This window comes from Nicotiana tabacum, chromosome 17, assembly GCF_000715075.1.
Source record: "Nicotiana tabacum cultivar K326 chromosome 17, ASM71507v2, whole genome shotgun sequence".
In the NCBI taxonomy this organism is placed as follows: Eukaryota; Viridiplantae; Streptophyta; class Magnoliopsida; order Solanales; family Solanaceae; genus Nicotiana; species Nicotiana tabacum.
In genome coordinates this window covers 121,941,854-121,953,529 of record NC_134096.1, presented here as the reverse complement: position 1 = coordinate 121,953,529, position 11,676 = coordinate 121,941,854, and the positions used below count along the sequence as shown (strand labels likewise).

General features: G+C 33.9%; 1 protein-coding gene across 1 annotated transcript; it reads right to left on the bottom strand.

Moving 5' to 3' along the window:
* Window positions 1-266: 266 nt before the first annotated feature.
* On the bottom strand, window positions 267-3,779 carry LOC107781786 (calmodulin-binding receptor kinase CaMRLK). Its single transcript, XM_016602556.2, is given in 3 exon segments — window positions 267-662; window positions 665-1,258; window positions 2,234-3,779. Coding segments are annotated over 3 exon segments (2,187 nt in total). The 5' UTR covers window positions 3,657-3,779; the 3' UTR covers window positions 267-492.
* Between the last annotated feature and the right edge of the window lie 7,897 nt (window positions 3,780-11,676).

Below are 11,676 nucleotides of genomic sequence, written 5' to 3'. Positions count from 1 at the left end.
GACTGCTCCTATAATAAAAATTAAAGGGAATAAAGCAACAAATGAAAAAGGAAAAGAACAAACGAACAAGAAATGTTCAAATTAAAGAGAGAAAAAAAAGAGTAGAAAACTAAAGGAGTTGATGAAGTTAATGCCCCTTATTAGAAGAGACGAACAATAAGTGGGATTCTCTGGTTTCTCTGTTCCACTTCAAATACCATAAGACTCTCTGATTAAACCAAACAAAAATAATAAATATTCTGTCAAAACCAAGCTTTACCCGCATATTTTTGTGCAAATTCTTTTTTATCTCTAATTTGATATACAAAATACAAAAAACGAAAAAAAGAGAAGAATAGTGAGACGAATAAACTGACAACCAAGCAAACATGTCCCTCTCTCTACATTTTGAAGCGCATCTTCCTGACAATGAAAACACGTGCCATGCACGTGACTGAATGCCCTTGATGAAGTGGAAACCTTAGTGGAGAGATGTCTTGTACTGTTGACTTTTCAGAGGTCAATCAAACACATGGTGGTACAATAATTCGATGCTGCCAGCCAGTATTTCCTCGTCGTGCCAACTACGCGCTGCGGTGAGAATAGTTGTTCAGAGATTAGAATTTTAGCAGTTACCGAGTTGTACTGAGTCAACTCAAAATGAGTTCCGAATTGGTGGGGTGTATGTCTTTTAGCAAACCCAAAACTTGCTGCATTCTCGGTCGCTTGTTTGGGCTCTCCGCCGTACACAAATATCCAACTCGGAGGCACTCCACCATCCCACTCACTGAGTCACCACCGAGTCTTAATCTCGAGTCAAGCGCATCGGCTCCATGTCCATCCTTCACTAGCCTTCTCACCAACTTGATCGTGTCATCCGAACCAGTTTTTCCAGTTAGTAACTCCACTAATACGACTCCAAAATCGTACACATCCTTCTCAGTGGATCCACTGACTCGGTCGTGACTCAGTCCAAAGTCGGCTATTCGAGGTTCAAAGTCATCGGCCAATAAGATATTAGACAGTATCAAATGGCCATGAACCACCGGCTTTGACTGAGCGTGGTGGAGGTAGGCGAGTCCACGCGCTATGCCCACTGCAATGCGGTGGCGCGTGTGCCATTCCATTTTCTCCGGAGATGTCAGATAGGACCCATTTTGCTGCTCCCACGTGTCAGTAGTCCAATCCTCCACGTTGATGGCAGCAGTTGGAAGCTCGTGTAGCCATCGGTGGAGGTCACCATTAGCCATGAACTCGTACAACACTAGCTTCTCTTTCCCTGCGTCAAGGGGAACATTAAATTAGATTTAAATATGATTTGATTGAAAGGAACAATAAAATTGGATTCCCTGTTTCTGTTCTTTTCTTTGGTTGCTAGAAAAGTCCTAAATATTATTTACAAGGAGTTTGATTGTACAATCAACTGCTGCATGTCATGAAATAATTTTTCCAGTCATAATATAATGTAGAGAACAAATTTGGCGGCTTAACTGTTTAATTCTACTCTAACTTTCCAACTTTAAGACATTTTCAATTGAATAAAACATTCTTTTGGAACCATTAATGCTTAAAAAAAGTTCTCCAAGAAAAAATAATTTGTGGAAAACATTTGTGCAACATTCTTCCAAAATCATAAAATAAGGTTTGGACAGTTCAACTCCCATCCTCCCAATCTGGTAAGATTTTAAACTTTTTGACTTTGTTATGGCAAAATGGACACAAGTTACAAAGAGCATTATCATAAATGACGTTTACAGTTCAATTTTTTTTCAAATCCCAATCGGGCATAAAATTTGAAAGTTTGACTTTGTTTGTAAAAATGGACACAATTTACAAAGAGCATTTAAAGCAGTTTCAAATGTAATGTTGTACTCATAGTACTAACATCCAAATTATTCACGCATTCCTATTTACTGCTTGTTATCATAACTACTGCTTACGTTTCTATGGTTGCAAAGATTTCTGTCTCATTACTCACTACTGACTGTACTCTTTCTCCTCTCATCCTCCACGTGAATACATTCAATATGGTTCCACCTCAAATATCTTCCCTTAAATATCACACAAAATTTTTCTCCATTTTTCTTCCTTACCGAAAATAAGGGGGAACCTCATTTAAAGAGTGCCACATATTTAGCATTTCACCCAATCAGACACAATATTTATAAAATAATAGTATCAGATTTTTTACTGACCCATGCATGTAAAATTGAAAATGGTCAAAAGGAAAGTAAAGAAGAGAAGAAAATTGTACCTGCAATGCAGAAACCAGAAATAGGCAACAGATTAGGGTGCTTAAGCTTTGACAGTTCTTCAAACAAAGCAATAGCATCATCATGACCTAGTTCCCTAGCATGCTCTAGGACCTTAATTGCCACGTGGAGGTCACCTGGAAGTACGGCTCTGTAAACGGGCCCACACCTCCCTTCAGCTAACAATGACTCTTTCCCAAAGTGAGATGTAGCTGCTATGAGATCCTTGAATGTAAAGTTCATCAATGGCTTCTCAAACATCACAACTGGTGCTGAACTTGGTTCTTTTATGTCAGCAACCCATGAATTTCCTGACTCTGTCTCAAATGAAAATGGCCCTGACTTGTCCATTCTGAATGGTATTTGAATTGGCTTAGAGATTAGCCATTTGTTTTTCCTAGCCACTGTTTTTCTCCTCTTGTATAGACATAAAATGACTGACCCTATGGCCAAGATTAGAAATGCAGAAGCAGCTGAAATGCCTGTGATTAAAACTCTCTTTCTTGATTTGGGTTTTTTTCTCTTGGTGTTTTTGTCCATTGGTTTAGTAGGTTTCTGTTTGATAGGCAACACTTTGTGTGGTGGGGTTGTGAAGTTATGATGTTTGATGTGAAGTTCTGAGGAATTCTTGGGATTTGGTAATTTTAGATTCTTGCTTTGCAAATGTCCAGCATGAATAAAAGAAGAGTTCCCAAATTTTGCAAACTGGTCTTGAGGTATTAGGCCAGTGAAGTTGTTGAATGAGATATTCAAGAATTTAAGACTGGAAATAGGAGGGAAATCATCGGGAAATGTACCATTCATGTGGTTGAAAGAAACATCTAAATGCTTTAGTGACTTGATATGTGAAATGGGTTTTGGATTGCCATAAATGTTACAACTAGAAATGCTCAAATTTTCAAGCTTGGTTAGGTTGTTGAACCAAAAAGGCAAAATCTTGAGATCATTATGTGAAAGGTCAAGAGAAGTGAGATTGGGAAAATCATAAAAAGTAGAGCCTAAGTTGGTGAACCTGTTGAAAGAAAGATCAAGTCTTTGAATAGGAGATGAACTTGTAACAGCAATTGTTCCCCCTAGCTTATTCTTGGATAAGTTGACTTCAACCAAAGATGAGATTGACCAAAACAGAGGATGAACAGAACCTTTTAAGGAATTGTTCGAGAGATCTACAGTATGAAGATGTGACAAGTTTCTTAAGTACTTCCATGAGACTGTGCCAGTTAGATTTCTTGAAGATAACTTTATCACAGTTATTGGAGTGGTAGAGGAACAGTTTGAGCTGAACCAAGTGATGTTGAAGCCATAAACAAAGCTGAAAGCCTTGGAAACTAGAGATAAATCTGTGTTGTTTTTGCAAGTGGACTCTGATTTTGATGAGAATGTGAAAAGAGAAAGGAAGATGATAAAAGTGAAGAAGATTTTCATTTTTTGATGGAACTGGAATTCTTTCTTTCAGTTGGAAGTAGTTGATTTAAATGCCTTAGAGAGTTGATAAGAGTAGATGGAGAAGGGGTTTCAAGTGGAGGTAAATAAGTCCAACGAAATGGTTTTGGTTTTATATATGGAAAGAGAAAAGGAAATGAAATGGTAGGAAAGAGAGAGAGAGATGCACAAATAGATGAGGACCCGTGGGAGGTTTTGTTGAACCTAAACTTCCTTAGGGTTCAACCATAGAATTTTTAAAATATCTTTTTAATTGAGCAAATTCTCAAAGCTCTTCTCTTTCTCCGTTTCTTTACTTAATTGGATTTTACGATTTTCTTTTAATAGCGTGATTAAGAGTAGTTTGAAGTTTCAATATTTTAAAACAAAAAAAAACATTTTAGTCGTGAGATGAGTAATAGCTTATTTTGAAAAACTTGGTCAAACATTAATTGTTGTTAGTGTAGCTTTTTAAATTAATTAGTCAAACACAAATAGCTTTTTTGAGAAAAATACTTATCCACATAAGCTGATTTTTGGTGTTTGGCCAAACATGTCAAAAAAAAATTCATAGGCTTCTTTTATAAATTAAATATTCTCCAAATGCCTGCTTCCATTCGGAGAGAAGTATTATTACGTTTATGACCTACAAATGCATTGTCAATCAATTATCATTATTGGTATGTAAAAGCAAAAAATATCTTTCCCCTACAGGTAACTATTTACTGACCGATTAATGTTGTGATGCGTGATAAGTATTTTTTCAATTACTGATAAAAAAAATTGGATTCAACTTTTGAGATTAGAGTTATTTTAGTTTTACCTTTAAAAAAGAAAAGTTTTTTGATGCGAATTCGAAAACGTGTACCATGGTGGAAAACACACTCCAAAAGAGAATATTTACTGACCAATTTCAATTCAATATTAAACGCGTGTTCGGCGTCAAACGGTGCCAGAAATCTAGTTTGACCTGTTTCTAACCTTTGTCAATTCATCTCTCGTGAATTATTCATTCTCGTGAGTGATTAATACGTTTTCTTTCGGGAAAAAAGGGAGAAAAAGAGATAATAAATCATACATGAACTTGTTGGGCAGAATTACTTTATAGCATATCCCTCTATCCCAATTATTTGTCAAGTATAGGCTAATATTACATTTTGTTAAAAAGTAGGATAAAGTTAATTACACCATGCAGAGTGAGATTATTTGTAACTGATTATTTTTTATAAATTTTTCCACATATTGAATCTATTGAATTCCACATATTAAAGAGTTATGTAAAAATATATATTAAAAATAACAAAGATTCACAAAATCTTTTTCTTTTCTTTATTGAGATTGGGAAAGAAATGCATATATACACTTGGTGTTCACATTAAATTAAATAATTTTACTTTAATTTTAATAATTTAAAGTAAGAAAGTATAACGACTAACCATGATTATGTGACAAACATATGTGTGAAGGAAGGATGTTTGACATTTGTTGACTTGAAACACTAAGTGCTAGTAAATCTTTTGAGAGGCGCAGGAATTTGCTCTGCTAATGAAGTTCATGTCTGATCCATTAATTCTTCATAAAGTAGACATGCCGTAAATTTTATTTGAAAAATGAAAGAAAACAGGAAACTTTTGGGAAATGACTGGAGAAGAATCAATAATTACTGAAGATGATGTATTCATTTCAAAGTCACTCTCTTGTGTTACTTTAACAAAGATTAATTAATGTTAATCATGTGACATCTACTTTACTGCAGAATCTAACACTCAAATTAATCATCTGAGACATGCTTACTTGAATCTACAATTTTTTATAACAAGTTATTCTCTTTTTAATCTGCTACACTTTTTGACAAAGGAGGCAGCGCGATCATTTCTAGGAAGAGGATGTGAAATATATGGACAAAAGAATATTCACATAATAATAAGAGTCAAGCATAAACTGACAATAATCGTGCCACAATTTTTTGATAAAAGACCTTGACTCCATCCAAAGTCATGTACCACTAAATTCTCGTCGACAAGTAATTGTAAATTACAAATTCCATGTTTACATATATATCTATATGTACACAAACCTCCAAAAAATGTTGAATTCAATGTCCCTAACAAATATATGATGGACAAAAAACAATTTGGAATTAGAACATGACAAGTTTCAAATGCATGTATTTACTTCATTTGGTCTCACAGCTTAGTATTTTAATAAATTGAATTAATTTTAAAATATTTGATGTTTTAGTGAATATGAAATATTTATAACTTTTCTTTTCAGACTTACTATGATTGCTTCAATTAGTGGAATATGCTCCAAGTCATTATTTTACTAATTACGTGCCAAAGATTTATAAGGGGTGTAAAATAAAGTTTCGTTGTTATATCAATTAACTAAAAATATTAACTTGCATTCATTCTCTATTTCGCTTTAAATAATCACCACTATTTCAGTAATATATGCTTACAAATTTATCATTATCAACCTTACTAAGCTGATACCAATATAAGTCTTTGATGGCTTATATTATAAATTTTTTAAGTCTAGGTAAACTGTATAACATAAAATGACAAAAAAAGAAAAAAAAAGAAAAGGTATATTGGGACAAAAGAAGGCAATTTAGTTCACGGCATTTGAGTTCCAACGTGTAACCATTGATTTTTAATTTCTACATTATGCCTTATTGTAATCTAGATAAGAATGTGTTTTTGTATTATTAATTCCCGAGAGAATAATAATGGATGACTAATGAATTACCTAACCTAGTTGAAACCAAACGATAACTTCCAAATGGAATGACAACTAAGATTTTCGAATTCTAATAAAAAGGTACAAAATATAAATATACCAACCATCTACCTGAAAGTTGATTACCCATTTGGAGCCATTATAAATATTTTAATTAAATTAAATTAGCATATTTTAACAAATTCAAGAGCATTGTTCTTGCTGCTAATTCTCTCATTGTTTGTGCTGGTGGTACAAATATGACTCCTTTGGCTGCTTTCTACAGTACCAATAATCAGTTGGTTCAAACCTTTTTTCACCCTTCTTTTTGTATATAATTTCTTTCATTTTCCTTTTTCGTTCGTAAGTGTAAGTCCAATTTATAAAGTATATCCCGGAACACAATGAGATTTCCATTTAACTGATAATTTGATGGTATGTGATAGACAATCGCAAAAGATAATACTCTTATATACCACCAAGGCACCAATTTATTTACAAGTTCATTATTATATTTAAGATTAAGCTTATATACACTGTAATAATTTTTTAAATTATCACGTGGTTTAAGCAATTATGGCATATTAGTTATTATTTTTACCAGGTTGTCAACTAAATCTACCGTGAAAATCTGCTTGTAGTTACTTTGTATATGATCTAATCGTGTAATTATTTTTTGAAACATCTAGAACCCTATAATTAATCCCATTTTAGCAGTTGAGTTCCCAAAATGTATTTTGCTTCATTTTAAGGGAAAACTCGGTAGTAGTATAACTATGCTACCACTTTCTTTTTGTTCCTCTCATTTTTTGACTAATTTGTACTACTGCCACTCATAGAATGTGAAAATGAGAACATTATTTTCAACGTACCATCTGCCACATTCACTTAATATTATCACACTTGGTTGATGAATTTTATTTTCCTTTCTCCTTTCTATTTCCTTTCCGATGTTTGACTTGCTTTAGTATGGTTTCGCTATTGACTTGCAATAATGTTGGGGTTGGTTTTTATTGGATTTGGGAATTGCAGTTGAACTTTTGAAGAAAGGTGGAGTTAGGTTTTCCATTTTGAGTTGGGAGGAGAAGTATCTGCTCCTCAATCCTATTAGTAATTTGTTTTGATCAAAGTCTCAATTCAAAATACATATTGAACAACTTGAGTTCTTGGTAAAGCTTTCACATAGCTTTTTTTGGAGTCAATGCCATCATTCCCTAATTATACATATCCCAATGTACAACAATGGTGCATGTGCTAATTCAAATTAGAGAAACTTAAAAGAGAAAAAGATATTAGCCAATAATGTGTTTGGATTGAAAAGGAAGATGTTATGAAGTGTTTAATAGGAGTATAAATTTCCCGCAGACAGGTTCTACTTAAAACTTTCAAGATGCTACAACTCACGTGGTTTAGCCGACTCAACATATTCGCTAACAAATAGGGTATAGATCATTCTTTAACATTTCATACTAAAAACATATACCGTCTGAAATACTTGGTTATGGACATGCCAATTCACTTTCTCCTTTAAAGAAATGGAGCGAAGGGGAAAGCAGAATTTAAATAGAAGTTCGAAAACATTAAATTAGTCTACACTTTTCAGATGATCCTTAATTTAAAAAGAAAAAAGGAAAAGAAGAAACAAGTATATTGTTGCTTGGGCCTTGATATATATATGAAGAATTGATTTTTTGACCCGATAAGAAAAATCTTGCGAGAATAGCAACCGCCAGAATTTTTAACATGGTGATCATCAAAATTTACAACCTCAAAAAAAATTCATATGGTGATCAACAGGATTTGCACAAATATGACAATCACTGGAATTCATATGGATAAATTCTGGGTGGGGCTATTTACAAAAGATTTTTAACAGGGTCAAACTATAAATGGTAATTCTAAAAAGGTTCTCCGGACTCCGATGTAATCTTACCAATGTGGCCAGTATAAATATGGTTTGGGTTGGGTTGGCTTGTCAATCAACCGAAAAGTTATTGGATCGACTAAACATAATCCTCTTTCGGCCATCTGCAAACTATGTGTTTCAAGCTATCTTGCAAAAACGTTTATTGGGCCACTAATCTATTCATCTGGGTTAAGGGACCAATCCGAGTCCAAATCAATGGATTATTAACATAAATAAATAACAGCCTACCCAATTGATTAACTAAAATAGTCGGTGGATATGTAATATATGTATAATTCAAACATATTATATATATAATTGTGTATAATATCGGTTAGAAAAAGTAAAATTCAGCGGACATTTGTATAAGGATCCCGTAAAAATCCCAAAGTTTATTTCTAAAGCTCCGGTTTCCCTATTAAAGATCACGACCCACATCGTCCATTTATAGTTTTTCTTTCTTCTTTTCATTTATAGGTTCTTCCAAAAGAAGCTTGAAACGATTTTCTCGAATTTAGGCCTAATACTTGTAAAGTAATTCTATTTATTTTTTCTAGGTTATTAATATTAATGAAAAAGTGTTCCATAAGTTAATGTACTACAAGTGAAGATTGACGTCTCTCTAACCTTAACTAGAGGTCTTAAGTCCGAACACTAGGAATTAAAAACCGTTTGATTTTTTGGCAAAAATCATCCTCGAACTATAGCCCAAACCTGTATTACATCCTTGTGATGCTTTAGTGAACAAAAAATATCCTTGTACGGTTTAAGCTATTGCAAGAATCATCCTTCCGTTAGTTTTTGTCAAAAAAATTAACGGCCAAGCAAAAGAGCATACCAAACACATGGGTTTCCTCCTAAAGTTTCCAAGAGTGCCCCTCCTACCTAATCATCTTCCACCTTCATAAAAAGTAGTCTTGCGTAAAAGTATCATTTTGTTTCTTCTGACAAGTATACTAACACCACTAATTCTTTATTTTTGTTAAGGTGAAGCAGTGAGACGTTGCAAACTCCTGAGCAAAAAGAGAAGCAAGAGCTATTATTTCACGCATCACGAGGAAATAAAAATGAATACTTTGTCAACAATTGATGCAGGAGCAAACAGTGATGAATCTCATGATGATGATTTTGAAGATTCTAATTATACCTTGGACGAAGATGGTATATATAATTCTCCAAAAATATTGATCCTTCAGCTGAATCTTTTGGGATCAGTATACATGGAAAAAAGAAGAAAAATGATGGAAAGCAAGATTATGTAAGTGAAAGGATGCAGAATGAGGAGGGTGACTCAGGTTGTGTATATTCCGATGATTTAAACCGTTTGAATAGTGACTACAATTCTGAAAATAAAGATTATGGTTTCCCCAAGCACAACCCAAAAATCGATGCACTGAATCCCAAATTAGAGTTGGGAATGATATTTGGTAACAAAAAAGAGTTTAAGGAAGCTGTGATTGCAAAAGAGTTTAAGGAAGATGTGATTGCAAATCAAGTCAAAATAGGAAAGTCAATCGAGTGGATTAAAGATGACAGAGAAAGAGCTAGGGCCGAATACAGAAAGCCTGGATGTGAGTGGAAGATATTGGGCTCACCAATGCAAAGGGACATAATATCTTTCCAAATAAAGACGTTTGAGTCTGAACATACTTGTTTCGACTGAAATTATAACAATAGAAGTATCAATACTAGCTGGATTGCAAGGAAGTATGTTGATAGAATTAGGTCAAACAAGACTTGGAAAGTATCAGAATTCAGAGATACAGTGAGTAGGGAATTACAACTCCATGCGAGTATGCATCAAGCATGAAGGTCAAAGGAAAATGCTATTGCAATGATTGATGGACATATAAATGATCAATTTAGTATATTATGGGATTATTGCAATGAAATTGTTAGAAGCAATCCTGGGACTTCTGTTTTTATGAAACTAACTCCTAATGAAACTTCTAACAAGCCGATGAGATTTCAAAAATTTATGTTTGTTTTGCATCTTGTAAAGCTGGTTTCAAGGCTGATTGTAGAAAAATTATTGGGGTTGATGGGTGTTGGCTTAAGGGCACTATGTATGGGGCACAATTACTGTCAGCAGTTACTTTAGACGGGAATAACAATATCTTTCCAATAGCTTACGCAATTATCGAGAAGGAAAATAAAGAAACATAGCAATGGTTCTTAACCTATTTGTTGAATGATCTTGAGATTGAATAGCAGTACTTGTAGACTTTTATGTCAGATAAGCAAAAAGGACTCCTTGAAGCCTTTGAAACAGTGTTGCCTGACGTCTCTCATAGATTTTGTGTGCGACATTTGCATACCAATCTCAAGAGAGTTGTGTATAGTGGCATGGCTTTTAAAAATGTTCTTTGGAAGTCAGCTTCAGCAATAACTGTTGACAGGTTTGATGCTTGTATGGCTGATTTATTTGAATTAGTTGAAAATGCATGTGGATGACTTTCTACTGAATTGCCTAGTGAATGGTCAAGATCACATTTTTCTTCGCTTCCTAAGTGCGATATTCTTTTGAACAACTTATGTGAGGTGTTTAATAAATTTATTCTTGATGCGAGAGATAAACTAATTTTGAAACTTTTAGAGACCATTAGGCACTTGCTCATGACTAGAATTAATTCAAATAGAGAGAAAGCTGAAAAATAAAATTTGGGTGATATTTGTCCAACTATTAAGAAGATGTTGGCCAAAACTATGAAGGATGCTGCTAGTTATATTCCTAAAATGTCGAACACATAGAATTATGAAGTCAATGGACCTATCGAAGGTGATACTTGGGTTGTTGACTTATATAACCAAACATGTAGCTGTAGGAAATGAAATCTTTCACGAATTCTTTGTAAGCATGCTATATCGGCCATTTGGTTGAAAAATGATGAGGTTCTAGACTATGTTGATGATTGCTACAAGATCGAAACATATAAAAAAATTTATGAAGCTTCCATATTGCCTATGAATGGTCATGATTTATGTCCTAAGTCACCAAATTCTCCACCATTGCCACCTTCTTACTTGAAGAAGAAGAAAGGAAACAGAAATTAAGAAGGAAAGAAGATGATGAGCTACGAGCTAGCAGGACAAAGTTAAAAAAAAGACCAAAATCAGTTGATTGTAAGAAATGTGGTTGACCTTGCCACAACAGTAGAACTTGCACTTTAACTTTAGATGCTATTGAAATTCATCCATCAGACTACCCTTGCAGTTTGGACTCCATTATGGCTGAGGGAGCGCCAAGTTTTCATAATATTGAAAAGCTACCGGTAAAAAAGTTTTTTCTTAATTTTTTTTAATTTATTACAGTTTATAAATAAAGAGAGTCATATTTAGTGTTTTGATTTGTTCTTTCGGATTAGAAGAGGCACATCGCTGGTCACTCAACAAAGT